This window comes from Simochromis diagramma, unplaced genomic scaffold, assembly GCF_900408965.1.
Source record: "Simochromis diagramma unplaced genomic scaffold, fSimDia1.1 OVJJ01000371.1, whole genome shotgun sequence".
Taxonomy (NCBI): Eukaryota; Metazoa; Chordata; class Actinopteri; order Cichliformes; family Cichlidae; genus Simochromis; species Simochromis diagramma.
The window spans coordinates 3,465,700-3,488,956 of record NW_024386920.1 but is presented as its reverse complement, the minus strand read 5'-3'; the positions used below and the strand labels follow the sequence as shown (position 1 = coordinate 3,488,956).

The 23,257-nt window shown below is 42.3% G+C and overlaps 1 protein-coding gene across 6 annotated transcripts in view; it reads right to left on the bottom strand.

Moving 5' to 3' along the window:
* Positions 1-9,097: 9,097 nt before the first annotated feature.
* wu:fj29h11 (protein NO VEIN) overlaps positions 9,098-23,257 on the bottom strand; it is a 46,786-nt gene continuing 32,626 nt past the window's right edge. For all 6 annotated transcript variants that reach the window (XM_040036713.1, XM_040036714.1, XM_040036711.1 and 3 more), the window contains 15 exons: positions 21,706-21,965; positions 21,369-21,606; positions 21,102-21,285; positions 19,558-19,684; positions 19,283-19,369; positions 18,224-18,409; positions 17,881-18,143; positions 17,565-17,713; positions 16,243-16,327; positions 14,939-15,053; positions 13,576-13,707; positions 13,243-13,488; positions 10,132-10,273; positions 9,867-10,023; positions 9,098-9,788 (listed from right to left, as the gene is read on the bottom strand). In XM_040036713.1, the coding sequence (XP_039892647.1) occupies positions 9,375-9,788; positions 9,867-10,023; positions 10,132-10,273; positions 13,243-13,488; positions 13,576-13,707; positions 14,939-15,053; positions 16,243-16,327; positions 17,565-17,713; positions 17,881-18,143; positions 18,224-18,409; positions 19,283-19,369; positions 19,558-19,684; positions 21,102-21,285; positions 21,369-21,606; positions 21,706-21,965 (2,785 nt within the window). In that variant the 3' untranslated portion in view covers positions 9,098-9,374. The remainder of the gene's footprint in view (positions 9,789-9,866; positions 10,024-10,131; positions 10,274-13,242; positions 13,489-13,575; positions 13,708-14,938; positions 15,054-16,242; positions 16,328-17,564; positions 17,714-17,880; positions 18,144-18,223; positions 18,410-19,282; positions 19,370-19,557; positions 19,685-21,101; positions 21,286-21,368; positions 21,607-21,705; positions 21,966-23,257) is intronic.

Sequence of the window (23,257 nt, the reverse complement as noted above, 5' to 3'; positions counted from 1 at the left end):
GGAAAAACTCACTTTTAACAGGAAGCAACCTCCACCAGAACCAGGCTCAGGGCGGGACGGCCTGGTTCTGGGGGAGGGAAGAAGAAAGGACAAAAGACACAAGAGAGCTAGAGATTAATAAAAACTAACAATTAAATATAGCGTGATGTATAAACACATAGCGAGTGTAAAAAGGGTGAAAAAGAAACATTCAGTGTGTCATGAGAAACCTCCAGCAGCATAGAGCTATTGATGTGTAACTAAGGGAGGATTCAAGGTCACCTGATCCATCCATAACTGTAAGCTTTATCAAAATGGAAAATTTAAGCCTAATCTTAAAAGTAGGGCGAGGGTGAGAGGGTTCCTGTCTCCTGAATCCAAACTGGGAGCTGGTTTCACAGAAGTGGGGCCTGAGAGCAGAAGGCTCTGCCTCCCATTCTACTTTTAAATACCCTAGGAACCAAAGGTAAGGAAGCAGTCTGAGAGTGAATTGCTCTTCTGGGGTGATATGTTACTGTGAGGTAAAGATGGGCCTGATTATTCAAGACTTTGTATGTGAGGAGAAAGATTGTAAAATTGTTACATTTAAATCACTTGGAGACAGAATGTTTCTAATTTTAGAGATAGTGTGTATCACACAATGGAAATTTGTATTTGTCTTTTATAACTGGTATTATTTGTGAGCGTAGATCTTTTTTGGATTATATTGGACGTTTTTAGTGTTTTTGTATGATTTTTTTTTAATCCACTGCGGCCTACTAGCTGTCAAATGGACTTGATAAAGAAGTTGGTAGGCCCAGATATGAAAAGGAAGGAATGCGTGGAAGCCCGATTGTCAGGTGAGACAGCTCGTGTGAGGATGCCGACCCAGTCCTGACAGCAGAAATGGCGACAGTGGGAAATAACGCATGCGATCGACAGTAGGGCAGAGGTGCACAGCTGAGCTGTGAATGGACGAGCCCGGTGGAGGGACGACACAGAGATGGGAGGCTTCTCCTTGTGCTCCAAAGAGAAATTGCTCGCCTGTTTTCAAACACAAGGAACATTCGCCCTGGCTTTGTAGGACAGTGCATCGCGGGACTGTGGGGAATTTTAGTGCACAAAGAACTGTCTCACATAAAGACATCCCCAGGAAAGGAAGACCACGAGTCACCTCTGCTGTTGATCCGACTCATCCGAGTCACCAACCTCAGAAATTGCAAGTCAGAGACCAGATAAATGCCACACAGAGTTCCAGTAGCAGACACATCTTTACATCAACTGTTCAGAGGAGACCGCATGAATCAGATCTTTATGGTCATATAGCTGCTAAGAAACCACTACTGCTTGTTGCTAAGGAAAAGCAATAAGCGAACAGATTTGTTTGGGCCAAGAAACATAAGGAATGGAGATTAGACCAGTGGAAATCTGTGCTTTGGTCTGATGAATCCAAATTTGAGATCATCAGTTCCACCCGCCGTGTCTTTGTGCGACACAGAAAAGGTGACCGGATGGTCTCTACATGCATGGTTCCCACCGTGAAGCATGGAGGAGGAGGTGTGATGGTGCTTTGGTGGTGACGCTGTTGGGGATTTATTCACAACTGTGGTGTGCAAGATGGCCTGGCCTCCAGAGTCACCTGACCTAAACCCAGTCGAGATGGTTTGGGGTGAAGAGAGAAGGCAAAAGGGCGAACAAGTCCTCAGCATCTCTGGGAACTCCTTCAGGACTAATGGAAAACCATTTTAGGTGACCACCTCATGAAGCTCATTGAGAGAATGTCAAAAGTGTGCAAAGCAGTAATCAAAGCAAAGAGCAGCTATTTTCAAGAGTCTAAAATATAAAATTCTGCATTATTCCATATGTGTTCGTTCGTGGTTTTGATGCCTTTAGTGAAAATATACAATGTAAATAGTCATGAAAATAAAGAAAATCTTAAATGAGAAGGTGTGTGCAACTTTTGACTGGTAGTGTAGATCCAGGAAATTATAGGTCATCCAGGTCTCCTCAGCCTCCCTGGGAAAGTCTATGCCAGGGTGCTGGAGAGGAGAGTTCGTCCGTTAGTCAAACCTCGGATCCAGGAGGAACAATGCGGTTTTCGTCCTGGTCGTGGAACACTGGACCAGCTCTTTATCCTCTCAAGGACACTCGAGAGTCCACAGGAGTTTGTATGTGGAATGTGTTATGAAGGCATTCGACCGTGTCCCTCGGGGTGTCCTGTGGGGGGTGCTCCGGGAGTATGGGGTGTCTGGCCCATTGCTACGGATCATTCAGTCCTCATACAACCATTGCAAGAGATTGTTCCGCATAACCGGCAATAAGTTTGACTCATTCCTGGTGGGTGATGGGCTCCGCCAGGGCTGTCCTTTGTCACTGATTCTGTTCATAATTTTTATGGACAGAATTTCTAGGCGTAGCCAAGTGGCAGAAGGCTTCCACTTCGGTGGTCTCAGGATCTCATCTCTGCTTTTTGCAGATGATGTGGTTCTGTTGGCTTCTTCGGGTGATGGCCTCCAGCTCGCCTTGGAACGTTTCGCAGCCTAGTGTGAAGCGGTGGGAATGAGATTTAGCACTTACAAATCTGAGGCCATGGTCCTCAGTTGGAAAAGGGTGGAGTGCCCACTCTGGGTTGGGGACGAGTTCCTGCCCCAAGTGGAGGAGTTTAAGTGTCTCTGGGTCTTGTTCACAAGTGACAGGAGAAGGGAGCGAGAGATCGACAGATGGATTGGTGCAGCAGTCGCAGCGATGCGGATGCTGGACCGGTCTGTTGTGGTGAAGAGAGAGCTGAGTGTAAAAGCGAAGCTCTCAGTTTACCGGTCGATCTATCTCCCTACTCTCACCTATGGTCACGAGCTGTGGGTAGTGACCGAAAGAACGAGATCGCTGATGCAAGCAGCGGAAATGGGCTTCCTCCGAAGTGTGGCCGGTGAAGTTCTGCCATTCGGGAGGGGCTCAGAGTAGAGCCGCTGGTCCTCCACATTGAAAGGAGCCAGTAGAGGTGGTTCGGGCACCTGATAAGGATGCCCCCTGGGTGCCTCCTGGGTGACATTTCTGGGCATGCCCCACCGGGAGGAGGCCCCGGGGCAGACCCAGGACACGCTGGAGAGATTATATCTCTTGGCTGGCCTGCCGAACAAGCTGGAGGAGATGGCTGGGGAGAGGGAGGTCTGGGCTTCTCTGCTTGGGCTGCTGCCCCCGCGACCCGGCCCCGGATAAGCGGAAGAAAATGGATGGAACTTAGCAGCTGACTAGTGAAACCCTTAACCCAGCTCTTAGATCAGGGCTCCGGGTTGTGAGCTGTTCTGATCAATATTTGTAGGGACTTAACAATGTGACAAAGCATTGCTTTGTTATGACATTTTTCTAACTGAAAGCTTCCCCCTGGAATTATTTTCAGTCTAAAACAAAGATGTAAATAATCACACCACAGGGGAAGTCTGGTCACGTACCTTTTCGCCATAAGAATAAAAATATTGCCCTTTTTAATTCTTTAAAAAATTAGGCTGGTACCTTTAAGGGAATACAGTGAAAGTACATGTGGATACATTTAGGTAAAAGATTCATTTTAATTGTGTTAACTCTACCAATTAAGGAGAGAAGAAAATCCAGCCACCTCTGCAGCTCTGCTTTAGATTCATGAATTAATGACATATAATTATCTTGGTAGATTCTGTCAAGTGAGGAACAAGCAGTTATACCGAGGTATTTGAAACTACCCAGGCAGTATCTGATCTGTTCTGTCATGTTAATTGGAAATGCTTCACTCTTAGTGTAATTAATTTTAGAGCCCGAAACTGCACTGCATGATTTGAGGCGTGCAAGAAAAAAATGGAAAGGAATTGGTCAGTTGAGCTATAAATACTAATAGATCATCTGCATAAAGTCCAGTTTATGCTCCTCGTGCCTATTTTTATGCCTGTAATGGAGAATTTTGAACAAATAGCAATGGCTAATGTAGGGTTTTTTATGAGAGAGAAGACAAATATGCTCCTATTATAAGTTTTCCCAATTTATAAACAAAACGGTTAGAATTTCAAACTAGTTTTACATGGCACCATGGACCTCCTCTCTCTGGCTCAGAGACAAAAGGCTGCCACGCCTAGGAAGTGAACACTTTTCAGTTTGTGGAATAAACAGGATACTAAGGTGATTGGTCAAAACAGTTTAGGGTGGGCTTAGGTCTGATGTTGGCTCACGTTTCTTCTTCCGCAACTTTCTTGGCATCTCCTTATTTGGAGATGCCTCTTCAACCATTACCATGGCAACCACCTCTTACCCTCCTGTCAGACCTGCATAAAGAGAAAGGCAGACAGTTACGACTATGTTTACCTTCTGGTGCCTTCACTCCTCCTTAGAGAAGGGGGCTCCTCTACTGTACTACTATACTAAACTATAGTATAGCCACCTACTTCTAATACTACTCTACAATGTTTAACTGTGTGTAATAAAGTATAAAACACAGTTATGTGATGCTAATTATAAGATATTAGCCTTAAAGATGAAAATAAATCCCACCTTTAATGGCTCTGTAACTATGTAAAACAAGGCAGGCGAGCTTGGACATCCGTGCCTACAACCACGGGACAATGTGAAGGCGTCCGACAGAACTCCATTAGTCAAAATCCAGGATCTGGGACCATTGAAAAGCTTTTTAACAGATCTAATAAAGGAGTCCCCAAAATTCATGACCGTTAGTCTCAAAAAGAGAGCTAGGTTCAGTTCTGTTGAACGCCTGCTCAGCATCCATGGATAATATCACCAAGGGAAGCTCTCATTTTAGAAGTTTCAATTAATTCAATTCAATTCAATTCAATTCAATTTTATTTATATAGCGCCAAATCACAACAAAAGTCGCCTCAAGGCGCTTCATAGATACAGAGAAAAACCCAACAATCATATGACCCCCTATGAGCAAGCACTTTGGCGACAGTGGGAAGGAAAAACTCCCTTTTAACAGGAAGAAACCTCCGGCAGAACCAGGCTCAGGGAGGGGCGGCCATCTGCTGCGACCGGTTGGGGTGAGAGAAGGAAAACAGGATAAAGACATGCTGTGGAAGAGAGACAGAGGTTAATAACAGATATGATTCGATGCAGAGAGGTCTATTAATACATAGTGAGTGAGAAAGGTGACTGGAAAGGAAAAACCCAATGCATCATGGGAATCCCCGGCAGCCTACGTCTATTGCAGCATAACTAAGGGAGGATTCAGGGTCACCTGGTCCAGCCCTAACTATATGCTTTAGCAAAAAGGAAAGTTTGAAGCCTAATCTTAAAAGTAGAGATAGTGTCTGTCTCCTGAATCCAAACTGGAAGCTGGTTCCACAGAAGAGGGGCCTGAAAACTGAAGGCTCTGCCTCCCATTCTACGTTTAAATACTCTAGGAACAACAAGTAGGCCTGCAGAGCGAGAGCGAAGTGCTCTAATAGGGTGATATGGCACTACAAGGTCATTAAGATAAGATGGGGCTTGATTATTTAAGACCTTGTATGTGAGGAGCAGGATTTTGAATTCAATTCTGGATTTAACAGGAAGCCAATGAAGGGAAGCCAAAACAGGAGAAATCTGCTCTCTCTTTCTAGTCCCTGTCAGGACTCTTGCTGCAGCATTTTGGATTAGCTGAAGGCTTTTCAGCGAGTTTTTTGGACATCCTGATAATAATGTATTGCAGTCGTCCAGCCTGGAAGTAATAAATGCATGAACTAGTTTTTCAGCGTCACTCTGAGACAGGATATTTCTAATTTTAGAGATGTTGCGCAAATGGAAGAACGCAGTCTTACATATTTGTTTAATATGTGCGTTGAAGGACATATCCTGGTCAAAAATGAATCCAAGGTTCCTCACAGTGTTACTGGAGGCCAAGGTAATGCCATCCAGAGTAAGAATCTGGTTAGATACCATATTTCTAAGATTTTCAGGGCCGAGTACAATAACCTCAGTTTTATCTGAATTATATGAAACAGCCTCCGAACATTATCAGCTGCTTGCCTGTTTTTAGCAAAATCTGTTTGGTCTGCTTGAATCATTTTAGAAATAACTTTTTCTATTTGAAATGCTATAAAAATTAGGCAATACCTTATAGTCTGACTCGAGGAGGTTGAGGGGCCTAAAATTACCTCTGTGAATCCTTCCCAGGTTTGGGAAGTCATATTATTGTTGCAGGCACAAAAGACCGAGGGAGTGCCGCCTTTTGAAAAGTATTCTTGATCGTGTTTGTGAGAGGGGTTAGTAGATTTTTGTTAAGTCTTGAAGTATTCAGTCGGAAATCTATCGGGGCCTGGGGCTTTTTTGTTTTGTAACAATTTAACAGCGAGAAGAAACTCGTCCTCTGATGTTTCTTTCTGTTGTGCTAATCTTTGGCAGAGGTAATTCACTTAGAAATTGTTTTATTTCAGTACTGTCACTATCATAGTCGGTCTCATATAAGGCTTGATATTAGTTTTTAAATTCCAGATTTATATCTTTTGGGTTTTCTAAATATCTGCTGTAGTTTGCCAGTCTTATTACCAAATTCATAATGCTATCTAGTTCTGGCCATTGCAGCTTCAGCTTTGTTTGTACACATATTAGTGATTCTGCAAATACTTGTTTTGTTCTCGAGTGATCAATTTCCAAGGTCCTTATGTTGCTATTACTATGGTGGTGGCTATCCATGTGTAGCATTTCATTCCAAGACTAATTTCATCATGTGGACAGCAAATTATAAAAGAAAACTCCGCTTAGTATTTGTCATGTGTGGCAGGCAGGATGGACCCAAATGCAGGACTCGTACACGGAACGCAAACTTAAAGCAGCAGCTTTACTCGCTGAGAAAAATCCTCCATAAAGTAACTTTACAAAAAACAAACCAAAACCCTGAACATGGAAACTAGAATCAAAGAAAATGAGGCGCACAGAACTAAGAATGATAGAAACCAGAAGCACAGCGAAACTTACAGCACATGGGATGGTACAATGCAACAACGGACAGAGGACAACACAGGGCTTAAACACACAAGGGAGTAAGAGGGAATGGGAAACAGGAGGGAAACACAGCTGGGTCTAATCTGACATAACAAGACAGGGAGGAAACAAACCTGGATGCACTGAACACAGGACAAGGAACTATCAAAATAAAACAGGAAACATGAGACCTTCACAAAGACGCAGACTAGACACTGTGAAGTGGAGACGTGACTGATAAGGGGAACAAAGGGAACATGAAACACGGAGGCGAGAGTAAGTAAATGTGGAACAGAGGGAAGATACAGTGAACTAGAAACTATAAAAGTAACACAAGCAGAAAACAACAAAGAAAACCAAACCCATGAAAAACAATAAATCAAAGAATATAACTTAAACCGTGACGGTATTATTTGTCTTATGGATTCTATCTTTAAAAACAAGTCTGGAGTCGGATACAGATCTAAATGGTATTTTGCTGAGATCCAAGTGGCAGTATGCCCCATGCTTTAGCTTACAACAGCAACCATAAAAACAACTGAATGTTGAGTTTACAAGCTACACATGAATGCAGCATGAGTCCAGTACAGAGGGGGGCAGCTATGCAGTGCAAGAAGAGTCCCACTTCTAATATCAATGTGTTGTTTACGAAAACAAACATCACCTGCTAGTCATCTCCTTCTTGACTCATGCCTGTGGCCTCATATCACAAAACATCAGCACAATATTCAGCTCTGTGCTGCACGATATAATGACAACACTCAAAATACTTTATTGGCCCTCCAACAGAATGTAAAATGCTGCAAAGGATTGTAGACAAATCATTTCAGGACCCCTTTGCTCCTTTACAGGAATAACCCTCTACTATTGATTTATTTTGTACATTTTGTGCCTCAGTGCTCCCCGTGACTGATTCTTTGCAGGAAACAGCCCTCTGGTTACCATAAGGTTGCATCATGAGATGAAAATAGGGAGGTGCCGTTTCCCCAGGCTGTTTCTGATCTCTCCACTAGCACTCCTCACATGCCTAATAAGTGTCCTGCTTTGGAGATATTACTGTCCTACAGAAGCTACACAGGGTGTGGCTGTCAAAGAGGGGGTCCAAAGACCACCGTAGCAGGCGGGGATTTCATTAGCTTCCCTTTGCAGTAATGGTTGAACTAGACAGAATATCAGGGCTTAGTCAGACTTCTAACTATATCAGAATGAATTTGAGAGGTGAGCTCAAAACCAGAACTGGCTTAGGTACAGGCAGCCATATTACTTTAAGGCTGGACAATGTAATTCCAACTGTAATTCAGGCTGTTCTAAAAGTTCCTTGAAAAGTCTTCAGTTGGCCAAAAATGCCGAATCACAGTTACTAACATGTACCAGAAACAAATAACGAGAGGTTGTATTTTCCTCATATTAGTGCCTCTTTGTTGCCGCCTTGTTAAGTTCACACTGTTGGCTTACTTGTGGTTCTGAGTTTCTAACCAGCTTCCAGTTAGGATTTAGGAAACAGAGATGTCCTCTTTTCTTCCAAGATTACACTTCAAACTTTCCTTTTTGATAAAGCTCAGAGTTTGGGCTGGATCAGGTGACCATGAACCATCCCATAGCACAGGGTCAGACTGCTGGGGGACTTTGCCTGATGTTACATGATGGGTGTCACAAAAGATCTTTTAGCTCAGTGATTCCAAATATCAAGTCTCCAGTTATTGGTCTGACCCAAAGGTTGCCAGTGGCTTGGAAAAACATGGAAATCTGTCGTCCAACATTAAGTATTATGTAAGTATTATGCCCCTAGTCTGGTTGTGATCTTTGAGCTTTATTTTGACACAATGAGCACTTTCTTTTGGTTGAACTATTTTAAGCACGTTGTAACTGTTTTGTAAAGTGCTGTACAAATTAATGTTTTATTCTGATGCACTTACCTTCACTCGCCTCTTTTCCCTCCTCAAACATATACTACTGAGTCATTAACGTTTGTCTTCTCTCTCCTGTAGTTTCTGTTTAATCCTCTTTGGTGTTCATAGCCTCACTATGCTCCTCTTTGCATCCTCCTTTCTTGTCCTTCATCTTCCACTTGAGGTCACTTGTTAAAAGGGAGTTCTTCCTCCCCACGGTCACCAAGTGTTTGCTTATAGGGAAACATTGGATCATGGGTTTCTCGTCATGTAAACATATGAAGTACCTTGAAATTCAATAAAAGAAACTCTTCAATAGACACACTTTTATTATTTCAAAGGAATAAAGGAATGGTACAGAAAGTAAAAAAGGTTAGCAGATTGCTTAACTTCACTGAATATGGAAAACAGTTGACATTAAAAGGAGCAAAATGTATCTTTTGCTCAAAAGCAGGCAACACATTAAACATAAACGGCACAATATACAGCTAAAAGGACTCAAATCAGTGCATTTACTACAAACATTAAAAATTACACAAAATTATTTTAGGCAACTTGTGCAAATACCTCCACAGATTTTAAAAGGAACTACACAAACAGATAAAGAGCTAAGTCTTTGGTGTGGAGATGCTGCGCTAGGTTCTGAATCCGACAAAGGCGTACGTTCTGAGCATCTCCAGTGCTGTACACTCTGTATATGTGGTATCGTTCCTTCTCCTTCAGTGCAAAGTCCAGCTCGTTGGCAGACATGTGGATAAATGACTTCTCTTTCTTTATAGTCGACTTCACCTCCACATACACCACCTCAGGCTCTCCTGTGGATCCGAAGGTGAGCTTAAAGTCGTATGGCTGACCGGTCTCCCCGCTCTGATTGCACCACATGATGTGCGTGGGTCGTCCAGGGTCGCTGCTATCTCTCCAGTGGCACAGGAAGGAGTTGACCAGCTGCTCCCCCCATTCGCCGATCGCTGCCACATCTATCTCGTCTTCTGATAAGACCACCTACAAAACAGAGGAGCTATTAGGAAAGACTTGATAACCAGCGACTAGGAAACCAAAGCTTGCAGTCGGTATACTGACGGTGGTGGGTCTCTGGCAGGTGAGCTCCATGTCTTCAAGTGTGGCCTTGGTTTTGTTCCAGTGAGGAAAGTCCAGGTTCAGAGGAGGACGGATCTCTGCAGCAGCTGCTGCAGTCCCCTGGAAAGTACTAGAAAGCACCACAGCCTCAGGTACAGCACTGACAGAGAGAGACAAAGGAGAGAGATTAGAAATACATACTCAGTAAGAGTGAAAATCAACATTTTCTGAATATTTTACATATTTGGGAAGAGGAGAAGAAGCCTACAGGCTGTTTGGAACGGGCTGGCTGCTGGCTGTCTCAGCAGGTGGTTCAGATGGAGGACTCGGTGGAGGTCTGGGAGCTGCAAGGCTTTTCTCTCCACCTTCAACTGTGTCAGACCGAGTGGTCTCACTCTGCTGACGGCGCTCTGTTGGTGACAGACAACACCAAATGGAAAACGTTAGTTTTTACAGGATGTGCTGTAACAGTTTGGGAATAATGACACAACGCAGAATTACACAAGAACTTTCTGTTTGTAGTGTTGTGTCTTTGCTCACTAACAAGCTAAAATCAACATCTTAACTGGCTGAATATCTTCTTCGCCCGCTTTGAGACCAGGGTACCGGAGGTATTGGAGCCACAGCAGCAACACGCCACCCATAGCAGCACCACCCTCACCCTGGAAGAGCACGAGGTGAGGCGCATGCTGCAGGCTGTTAACCCGAGGAAGGCGGCGGGTCCTGATGGTGTGCCAGGTCGAATATTGAGGGATTGTGCAGAACAGCTGGCTGGGATCTTCACCAGGATCTTCAACAAATCCCTCGCACAGGCGACTGTCCCACTCTGCCTGAAGTCCTCCACCATAGTCCCCTTGCCTAAGAAGCCCCACATCACCGGCCTGAATGACTACAGACCGGTGGCACTCACCCCAGTGGTAATGAAATGCTTTGAGAAGCTGGTCCGCAGACACATCACAGCAGCCCTGCCCCGCAGCCTGGATCCACACCAGTTTGCCTACAGAGCAAACCGGTCCACGGAAGACGCTGTAGCCACAGCACTCCATGCTGCATTAACTCACCTGGAAGAGCATGGTAGCTATGTGCGGATGCTCTTCGTGGATTACTGCTCAGCTTTTAACACCATCCTTCCACACAAACTGGTGGCCAAGCTACAAGACCTGGGGCTTCCATACAGCACCTGCATGTGGATCAACAGCTTCCTCTCGGGCCGTAGACAGAGAGTCAGAGTTGGCCATCACACATCCTCAGCCCTGAGTCTCAGCACTGGCTCACCCCAGGGCTGTGTGCTCAGTCCACTGCTCTACTCTCTCTACACACACGACTGCACTCCTCGCCACCACAGCAACATCTTTGTGAAATTTGCAGATGACACCACAGTGGTGGGGCTCATTTCCAAGGGAGACGAGTCTACGTACAGAGACGAGGTGGAGCAGCTGACGTCATGGTGTAAGGCCAATAACCTCCTCCTCAACACTTCAAAAACCAAAGAACTCATAATAGATTTCAGAAGGAAAAAGGCAGAGATCCAACCACTATTCATAAATGGGGACTGTGTAGAAAGGGTGGCAAGCTTCCGCTTCCTGGGAGTCAATATAGAGGAGAACCTTTCCTGGAGTGTGAACACCTCCGAGCTGCTGAAAAAGGCCCAACAGAGACTGTACTTCCTGAGAATTCTCAGGAGGAATAACATCACACAGAAACTGCTGGTGTCCTTCTACAGAGCCACCATTGAGAGTGTTCTAACTTACTGCATATGTATTTGGTACACTAGCTGCACAGGGGCTCAGAGGAAAGCACTCCAAGGGATCATTAACACCGCCCAAAAGATCACTGGCTGCCCTCTCCCCACACTGGAAGTTCTACACAATGCCCACTGTTTTAAAAAGGCCCAAAACATCATAAAAGACACCTCACATCCTGGCCACTCCCTGTTCGAACTGTTGCCCTCAGGCAGACGGTACAGGGCAATCAGAGCAAGGACTAATAGACTCAAACACAGCTGTTATCCAACTGCAATAACACATCTGAATACTACAAAAAAAATGTCCATCACGCCACTCTTGTGTTAATCTATGCATGCCCTGAAGCATGTGTGTGGGAATGTATGTGAATGTTTTATTGTTACATCTTATTAGTATTTTAAGTATTCTATCTATTTTATTTATTGAATTTTATTGTTTTATTTATATTTTGATATTGCTAGGGCTGATGCAATGATCGGGGACCATTCTTCATTTCGTTGTTCTCGTGACAATGACAATAAAGTTTCTGATTCTGAACTGATAATGCAAGATGCAGCTGGTTAAGACAATAAAACTAACTTATTGTGGACGATCTTTTAATCTACCTGCCTCTCCCTCTCTGTAAGTATTTTCAGTTTCTTGTGATTATCACAAACTGAGAAAGACGGTTCTGTGTTACCATTCTGCCCTGTGCTGAAAATATAATTTTGCAAAGGTAAAACACTTAAAGCTGCACACATTTATTCTTTGTCCATTTCTAACACAAACAGCCTGAGCAGAGGAAGAAGAAAATCATTTTCATATATATCTCCTGTCTTCCTTCTCTCAGCCAAACCAGTCGCGGCAGATGGAGGTCTCTTCCTGTTAAAAGGGAGTTTTTCCTTCCCACTCTCGCCACAGCGCTTGCTCATAGGGGGTCATATGATTGTTGGGTTTTTCTCTGTATGTATTATTGTAGGGTCTACCTTACAATATAAAGCACCTTGAGACGACTGTTGTTGTGATTTGGTGCTGTGTAAATAAAACTGAATTGAATATAAATTGCTAACAGTCAAATCCATCTTAAAACTGTGATGTTTTTTGTTTGTTTTTTGTGAAAATCTGACTCACTTGTGTGTCAGATTCTAGTAAACAGAAGTGTGTTTATTTTTGGCTTCAGTTTTGTTCTATAAAATTTAGTTGCATTTGTTGCTATTGACTGAAAAACGAAAAAGTCCTAAGCTGTTATCTCTCATCCAGAGGCCCTCGCTATACTGGAAACCCACAAACCTGCCTGCAGCGGCAAAATCACTAAACCACCTGAAAGTTTACTAGATTAGGCTGGTTAATAACTCTTTTTTTTCTGCTGCAGCATAAATATGGAGAAGTGTCACCTCTGATATCAGAATGTTAACTGGTGCAGGAATCTAATTATTCAAGTGGAGGTTTCTTCCTGTTAAAGGGGAGTTTTTCCTTCCCACTGTCGCCATGTGCTTGCTCACAGGGGGTTGTTTGATTGCCGGGGTTTTCTTTGTATTATCGTACGATCTTTACCTTACAATACAAAGCACCTTGATGTGATTTGTTGTGATTTGGTGCTATATAAATAAAACTGAACCGAATATCTGTGTTTTTAAGGATCTTGAATGTGTAACCTGGCGGTGGTGGGGTGTTTGCAGCAGCAGCAGTTGTGTTAGCTTGCTCTGGATGACTGGGAAGCCTCTGAAGGCTGGGTTGGTCTGCAGGTCTGTTGGTGCTGCTGCTGCTTCTGGGTGGATGGTTTCCTTCGTGGCTGCTTCCTCTGGGTGCGACTTCCATCTCCAGGCCTTGTTCTTTCGGTCCAGCTGGAGGAGGCCACATCTTCATGACAGCCTCCACCACTTTGCTATCTTCCTGACCTCCTGACAAATGTGACAAATGAAACATGCACTTTTTATACCGCTAATATAAACAATTTTTTCTTTACTCTGAGCATCTGCATTAAGTACCAGCTCGACTGCCTCCTGTGCTGTGTATTGGTGCTCGAGGAGGCCAGCAGACAAGCGTCTGTTCCCCGTCCTCTTGTCCAGGGTGAGATGGCTCGACTGTGGAGCTGGTGGAGGAGAAACTCCTTGACAGCACTGGAGGATAATAGTTTCAGTTAAATCCAAAGAATATAAAGGAAACATTGAAATGAAACCTTAAATAAAACACCAATCATACACAGTGTGAGCCTGTCTCAGAGCTGTTGTGCCATGAAAGCAAAATGTGTAATGAAAAAGTCTTTGATCATATTAATCCTTGTAAAATGTGTGTGTATGTGTGTGTATGTGTGTGCTCTCTGCTGCAGTATGGGATCTGCTCCTCTTGCTCTTTGAGCCCTGGCAACAGCTGCTCTTTTATGTCACCACACACAAGAGTGAACAAACTCGAATTAGCATATGCGAGAAACACACCAGTTATGTGCACTGTGTGTGTGTGTGTGTGTGCCGAAGGAGAGTGTTTGTGTGAGGCTGAGACTGCGAAGAAAAACACTTTGAATATTATGAAATGATAATGGAAATGGGGGCAAGTGTCACAGAGAGAATTGGAGGAACTGCAGATGGAAGCGTGAGAGGAAGCAGCAGTGAGTTTTAGGATTCAGCTCGTGTTGCAGTTGTAGCACTGAGCTGATATTCTGCATCAAACTGTGATTCTCATGCACATCAACACTGGGCTGAACACATGGATTTTTCAGGCTGTTTTTCAAACATTCTGCAATTTCACAAAGGTAAGTAAATCAGTGAGGAGCACTATAGAGTAACAAAGAACCTTATTTACCGATATATATTTTTGGCACTATGGCTCTGTTGTGGGAGAGCAGGTGTTAATGACAAGTCCGACCCATGCAGACAAGCCAAAATGAAAGAAAAACATTGGAGTGGCGCTGGGTTGCAAAGCAGCTTGCGGATGTGCAGCAGGTGTGGCCAGGTTACAGCAGCTTAAATCGCATGGTGTGTGTGAAAATAGCCAATTAGAGGTGTAGAAGAGTGTAAAAAGAGCCATCGCAATGACATCAAGCAATGCTACGTTCAATTAAATTGTTATTTTAATCAAACCTATTTCGCTTTGAGAGTTAATGTGTCTGTTATGGTGGATAAATGAATGGAAACAAGTGGAAGCTTTGACTTTTCAACTTTCACCTTTAGTATTCTGTTCGATCAAATTCCATCAACATAACGATAACCTATCGGTTACGCTGTTTTTCCAAAAGGTTACTACCTCTGTGGCCTAGGGCGTCACTGTTGTCCTGACTGACAGATATGTTCTGATATTAATGTAAATCCAACATTTCATGTGAGACATGTTTTTTCCACCATGTGTCTTCTGTACCTCTTTCAGGGGGAATGTCTGGTTTGTAAGGCTCTGGGACCTCCCACAGTTCCTCCTCACTGGGCAGCTCTCTGATTTCCTCTTTGGCCAAGAATCTCTTCAGGGCTCTTGGGTCCTGCATATGTATTTATTATAGTTATTGTAGTTATTATAGTATACACGGCATACACATAATATTAGGCAAGGTTGACAGACTGTATAAAAAAGATGGACGTAGCAACATGATATCACCAGTGGTTTGTGGACTTTGTATTTTAAAACTAAAACACTTACATTTTGCCTGCTGCCATGTTCTTTTTTTTTTTACATCCAGAAATAACCATAATCAGATGAGACACAGGAGTGCTAAGGTAACTGCTACAGCTAACTAACATAGCTAACAAGCTGCATCCGTAAACTGTACCAGGTGCAATGTACAGACAAAGCCTTAGGAGCCTGCCTCAAATGGAAGGTACTGCAGTTTTGGCACGTCCGCATGCTTCATGTTTATTGTTGCCTGGACAGCATATAGCATTTGTTTTGTATCAAAGAACAAAACTAACTGCATTTCATTATTTTATTCACACTGGAAGACCTGTGGGACTTGCATTTGAGTTATTTAGGAGGAACACAGAGGTCTGATCCATTCATCATCTGTCTGATTCTCCCTGTTCCTCCTTATAAAATCACTACATAATAAGACCAGTGCTGACTAGATCTGAGGTCTCTCTTTTCAGATTCTCTTGCCAACAGTGGCAACGACAGACATTCTCAGTAAAACTCTGATGTCCTAATTAACACGAACTTCTAGTCATCAACTTCCTGGGATACTCTAAGTAACAAGTGAATATAATAAGTTGGGAGCCAGATTTCCCCTAAGCCTCTCATATCTGTCTGACTGCAGTGTAAAGGGATGTTACGCTACAGAATCATATCATTTAAGCCTTTAATCAGACACTGAAGAATTTCATTTTATTGACTTTGGAAAATCCCAAAATGGAACCTAAATCAAACATATGATCCAGATGTCAAAACTGATTATATAACGCAGCTCTGTTCTACTGGAAAACCAGAAGAGAATGATCAGTGGAGCAGGATCAAAGCTGAGGCCAGATCTGAGCATCTTTTGCTGCTGCACTGCTCTGTGAGTCGGCAAATAATGCAAATGCAACTGCTCTCCAAGGAAACGGCCGTTACCCGGCGCTACGGTCAGCTATGTGGTGAGTTTGTGCAAGTGGCAGGATGAAAAAGTGCAAATGACTAAAGACTCTTTTCACTGGTTGTGGATTAGTGATCGATGCTGGAAGGAATAATATATCACTTACACTGCGCGAGGTTATCAGGCCAGAAAGGAAATGTGTCAGCTCCTTTTGGTGGCTGCTCTCTGTGCAAAACAATTTCACCACCTCCCTGAAACACACACATCATTGCAAGCTACTGTAAGACAAATGCCAAAGCATGTACAGGGTAAGTCTATGAACAGCTTACTCAGGATATGTTCTCTTTATGAGACTTAAATGCATGTGAGGGAAGGACTTCTGAAATTCAGCAAAGATCAATATGAGTCTTCATCATATTAATAAAATCATGTGGATGCATGGATCTCAACTGACAGCTAAGACTCGATGCCATATTAAAAATTAATTGTAAAATAATCTGATAATAAAAGGGTTTATTAATTCACTTATATCTCAATGAGAAACACTCTGGGGAAAATGGCTAGAACGTCAGTGCCAGAGCTTGCAGAACTTAATAGTTTCTGTTGATATTAGTATTTCTTTAATAGCTGTTCACATGTTCTGAACACACATTACGTGAATGATGCTTTGTTAAATTACATCAGGTTGGTCCAAATTGCACCTGTTGATCACTTAGTAAAAATCCAAAATCCAGAATTGCATATTTCTTCTTCGGTCACCTTTCTCACTCACTATGTGTTAATGGCCTGTAAATGGTAAATGGCCTGTATTTGTATAGTGCTTTTACTAGTCCCTAGTAAAAGTTCCTTAATAGGCCTCTCTGTACTGAATCATACTTGTTATTTATCTCTGGCTCTCTTCCACAGCATGTTTTTTATCCTGTCTTCCTTCTCTCACCCCAGCAGATGGCCCCGCCCCTCCCTGAGCCTGGTACTGCTGGAGGTTTCTTCCTGTTAAAAGGGAGTTTTTCCTTCCCACTGTCGCCAAAGTGCTTGCTCATAGGGGGTCATATGATTGTTGGAGTTTTCCCTGTATGAATTATTGTACGGTCTACCTTAAAGTGCCTTGAGGCGACTGTTGTTGTGATTTGGCGCTATATAAATACAACTGAACTGAATTGAATTGAATTAGAACAGAACGTGTAAATATGCTATAGTAATGCATATAATGATGAGGTTCTACTCTGTGTTTCCCTCCAAATTCAATTCAATATTTTTCTAATGACTACACATAAAACTGCAAAACGAAGGAAAATAAAATAGAGTTCTGTGGAGTTCATAGAAAAATAGTTGGACACCAACATTTAACACTGAACTGTTCTACAAGACTTTTCCTGACTTAGTGAAGGTTGAAAAACATCACTGATTAAGACATTTAAGACATTTAAGACATTTAAGAATCATTTAGATGGAGAAACTAATTTCTGAGACCGTCCATCACACACAAACCTGCAGATGTCCAGCTCAGCTGAGAGATTATCTTTCTGGATGTAAAGCTCTTTTTTATCCTTCAGCAGACAGATGACATCCACCAACTCAATCACAGGGTCCTCATCGTCAGCTACATCCAGCTGGTGGCGAATGTATAGCTTGCCCACCTGTGAATAATCAGACAGAAACAAAAGAGTGCATATTTGTTGTCATTGTTTTCATGCTTTCTTCCTTTCAGAGCTTTAGGTGTTGTGGATGCACCTACAAGAAGACTCTTAAGAGGAAAAAATAAGACAAATTAGGGTTGACAATTCCTTCAGATTTATCCTCTTACCTGTGCAAAGGAGAGGTGCTTGATTTTTCCTGCTATGTTTTGTTCAGTCAGCTCTGAATAGACTTCATTCAGTTCGTCATGGTGATAGAGAAACCTCTGAACGTAGGGAACAATCCAGCGCACCAGGCTCTGCATGGACGGACAGGGCCTCAGGTTCTCAGTCAGAGGCTCACTCTTGACACATTTGGAGAGCTGACGAATACCACAGATGTCCAGAAACAGTTGTCTGTCTTTCTCACTGAATGCAGTTCGATCTGCCGCGTCTATTAAGAGAAAAAAAATCATAAAAGTATCAATCACAGTATATTCTAACGCAAACAATAAAAATGTAAAAGCACTATACCAGAGTTTCCTGTCTTGTTCTTGAGCGCCGTCTTCTTCTCTGGTGGGGGCAGGTTGAGCAGACGCACCTGCTTATGAGGTTTGAAGATCTTCTCCAGCTCTTTGCTGTCACTGATCATAGGCTTATGTGCCAGACTCACCCAGTTGTTATTCTTAGTAGGGAAGACCTTCTTATCAGACACCATCCCTATCAGACATGCACACAACCATATAAATCAGACACGTAACACATAAACAGCAAAGGTACACACAGAATAAGCTGTAGACATTTAGCATGACTTTTTTTCTCATTGTACTACAAAAACTGCGGGTTGGTTGTAAGAGGTTCACACTAAATGCAGAGTTCGATTTAGCATTTCATCTCCCATCCACTCATTTGAAGCCAACTGTCTTTTGGTTGCCCGGCAGGTGGGCGGGACTTCTGTGCTGACCATATAAAACATATCTGCGGTCAGCATCATATAGACACAAAAGTAGAAAGAACTGCCTGATGTTGACTGTTAAGTTGGTTCTCTGTGTGCTCATATTTTAATGATTTATGATGCAAGTTGCAGCAATCTGCACCAAGGTTTACTTTAATTGACTGCTTTATTAACTTTGACACATGCTGTTGTAACTGCTGACCATACTGGTGATCCAAACTGCCATAACAACTTTCCATCATTTTAAGAACACTAGCATGCACCCATGTCTTTTACCTCACACAATATCTTTGCGTCACATCTTTCACCTGATGCTTACATTCAGCTTTCTGCACATAGGATCTGCTGAGTATTTATATTGTTTCAAGTTTATCATCTGAATAAATATTTTTCCGCAGGTACTACAAGAGTATTGCTAAATGTAAAAAATATAAACATTCCCACTCCAGACAGTGCAGTCTGACTGTCTTCAGTCCCAAGTTCAAAATGCTTTAATGCTGCAGCAACAAATTCATCCCAGCTGCATTTAAAGCATGCGGCACACTGACAAATGGCAGATAATGCTGGATTTCCAACAGAAATTCTGTGTGAACAGGTAAAGAAAGGTGCGTTGTTTTTGGAATAGATACATGACTCACCTTTCAAAGTGGAGCAGTAACTGTGATTAAGTTTGGACTGAGGATTTCTTTCCTGGTCTCCGGACATTTTGGACTTACAGTTTTTAGCTGTTAAAACAAATACAGCTAAATTAAAATATTTTATGTAAAGAAAAACAGAGGAAGGATCAAGTATCAAATTAAGCTAGTCAATGGAGAGACTGTTGGGCAGGAAATAATGAGCTGCTGGCAGATGGGACATCAACAGTAAACAAATGTATGAGTCAATGAAAGAAAGGCAATCTAAATGTTCTTACCAAGTCTGGCATAGAGGATCGAGACATCCTGTAGCACTTCAGCAGTTGGTATGGGACAGGAGGAACAGATCAGTTCCAACAAGCCAACATACTGGTTCATGTTGGGGTCGTTTTCCACATTCAGCAGCTATGCATGAGAGAAAGAAATGCAGACACAAAGAGTTGAATTAGTATTAGTATTATTATTAGTATATAGTACTGCATTTTTGTTAACAGTCGGTCCTCCTTTATTTTTTTTAAACTCAATTTGATTTATATCAAATTGCCAAATCACAATTCATTCAAGGTGCTTTAAATTGTAAGGTAAAGACCCTAACAGAGAAAACCCCGAAAGTCATATGATCCTCTCTGACAGGGGTGTCACCAAGGGGAGGCCAAGGCAAGCACTGGCTGCCACCTAAAATTTGCTTCCCGCCCTTTGGCAAGATGGTCCTCTGTTGGTAATAATTCTAATACACATGAGCAAAAGAGAAAGGAAGACACCCTACAATGATTTGAGACATTGACTGCCTATTTTCAGTGATATCATCTTTAATAGCAAGAAATTAACTAGGCATATAATTATTTTCTTTCTCTCTTTTTTGTCATATTTTTTCTAGTAACCTAAATTTGACAAGAGCATAATAAATCTGGAGATTCTGTTGGTGTGCCACCCCAGTGTTTTTAGTTGCCCCATATGGCACCACTAGGCACCCCTGCTGTATGAGCAAGCGCTCTGACGACAGTCAGAGCAAGCCATCGCTCAGAGCAAGCCATTGTTTAAATGGCTAACTAGCTAGCCAATAAAGTTTTACTTAACACAATCAGTATTTGCTATGTAGGAATAATGGAGCTGCTTTACTTTAGTTATTAAGGAAATCTGAAGACAAATCTACAATAAAGCAGACAATTGTGATGAAAATTCCCACTCTGAAATTTTATAGGTAGTACTCAAAAATAAAAATCCAATGGCTCTCTAGCCCAAACACAATACAACCACACAATCCTTTTCAACAACTACCCTCTAGGTGACCTACAGCCAATTCTAGCACAAGAACAGTAACAGAAAGTTTAAGACTTTTAAATGGCTTTTTAAAATTAATCTGAGTTTGTATACAATGATATCTTAGTTATACCAGGAAACCTGACAGTTGCACCCCAAATGCTAAGTACACCAATGGACACCCAGACTGATGGGAAGTAAACAACCTCTCTGTAGATAATCAGTAGGTCATATTTTACACCCCGAGAAAGAAAAATCATGTGAGCTTTGTTATTTGAAAAATGACTAAAGCATTGAATCCATACCAAAATACCATTCAGTATCCTCAGAACTAACTCAGAGCATGGCTACACAATCTGTCTCCACACTGATCTCACTGTGCTGAATAAAACCTGCTTTCTTGTTAGCTTAACAGAAGCAAATCTGCATTATTCTCATGTATTGATTCAGTGCTTTTACTGATTGACAGTAAAGCTGAAAAGCTGACAGTGACATCAAAGGGAAAAAAAAGAAAACAAAAAGAAACCTTATGTTTCTTTTCTTCTTTAGTAGGGCAGCTTACCCTGACGAAGAAGTCTTTCATGTCTTCCAGACGGTGATAGAAAGGAAACAGGACTTTGGGCTCCCGGACAGGGCTGTCTGGTCTACGTGTGAGCTCTTTGTAGCGCTGGAACATGTTTGTTGGGTCGCCCCAGCACACCTCTTTCAGGTGGTAGAACCGTCCAGTGCACCAGTCCTCACTGCGCCTGAGGAAACAAAGTACTGCTTGTGGTTTTCAGGTACTTTGAGAATAATCTGAAAAGGTATGCTGAAAATGATGATAATGTACCTTTCGTTCTCTATAAACACAGCAGGTGTATGCTGGAAGAGCTCCTTCAGGCTGCCCTGAGAACAGTTTTGTTGCAGGTAGGTGTAGACGTTGTGGATGTGCTGAATTGTGGAAGTGAAAGTTCCCCTTTTTGACTCATCCTCAGGGAGCCTCTGCTCCTGAACATCTTCCTCTGGTTTGACGCACCACTCTTTCAGATAGTTAATCAGAACATCCACTGAGATTGTTTCTCTCATCCCTACAAGAGCAGGAACACAGTTACAGACTCCTTTACAGGACAACCAACAAGAATAGCAATGGACAAAAGTAATCTCCACTGTAAAAGACACATTTTTACCAAGAGCTCTGCTGAAGTCGCTGGAGCTAATGTCCACATAGTCGACATGGGTCCCCAGCAAGTTGGTGACTTCAGGTGATGACAGGTAGACAGAGCTCGGACAGAGGTACTTTCTGTCCAGCTGGCCTCCTTGTTTTGGGCGATAGGCTGGCACCCATTCAAGACGACACAAGGAATGGTAGAAGGAAGACTTGGTGCTTTTGATTGGTTGCCCATCACTGTCGATCACCTGGGCTGTGAGGTACTGAGAGTAGCAATGTCTGACAGAAAGAGACATAGAAAGAGACTGTTTGAGATGTTTTCAACCCACTTCTACAGTGGATTGAAAACACCACACGTTACAGACTACCCCACGCGACACCATTAATGTGGGGCCATTACAGTGCATGGTTGACAATTCTCCAGCTGTCCTGATTTAATGACTCAGAAAAGTGACAGAAGTGTGTGACCTACATTCTCAGCAGCATTGTGAGATAAATATACAGATAAATTTTCACCAACCTGATCAGTGCAATAGATACCAGTTAAAAAATAGTATTCTCTGAGTCAATCTCATATATGCTGTGGAACACTTTCCCCATCCTGTTACCCTGTAGAAGGTAGATATTGTTGCTTAAGCATTTTCCACGTGCCTTTATGGGAATTCTCCCACCTATGGGTGCTAAATATCCTTGGGCAAGATACTAACCCCAAGTTGCTCTCCGAAAAATCCACTGGAATGTGTGAATGTTAGATATGGGTGAATGAGGCAAGTTGTGTAAAGCGCTTTGAATGCTCAGATAGAGTAGAAAAGCTCTATATAAGAACCCGTCTATTTACTGTTTTAATGGTTTGAGGTGAACTGAGCTTCTTGTCTTAAAGTGATGTTAAACTGATACATTCATAGGTGTGTGAGATTGTGTGTATAGCATAAAATGAATAGAATAAAGCACTGCATGAAGGAGTGCATAAGTAGGTAAACATGGCTAGAAAAGTGATTTATAAATGCCAGTCTATTTGACTTTCTTTATTAAAGTGGACCTACTATGCGAATTTCCAGCCATTTGGACTTTACTAGACTGACTTTGGATAATTCATCATTCAAAAAATCCAGATTTTTCTTACATTGGGCCTTGGTGAAGCCCCTCTGTTCACCTACTTTCTAAAACAAACTGTTTTGCATTTAAGCCAGCATTTAAGCCAGCTTTCAAGTCAGCTTTCATCTGGTTGGCTGCCCTTTCATGATCAGAAATGATATCACCATATTAGGGTTATCCACTCACTGACATCATACAGGGCAAAGAGTAGAAAAAGCAGATTAAAATAGGAGGAAAAAGAAAAGAATTACACCAGTTTCTAGAGCTAGTGAATGGTATGGTATATATAAGGGACATGTAGTACATTAGTACTAAGTATTTATTTATTTATTTTTACTCATTCAATATTTGGAATTTGATTTAAAGATTAATTGTTAACTATTCATTCATTCTATTTTCATGTGCTTTAGTCCCTTTTTTCAAAGGTCACTGTTTTGAAACTGAAAATGACACTACTGTGATGCATTTGAGAACTG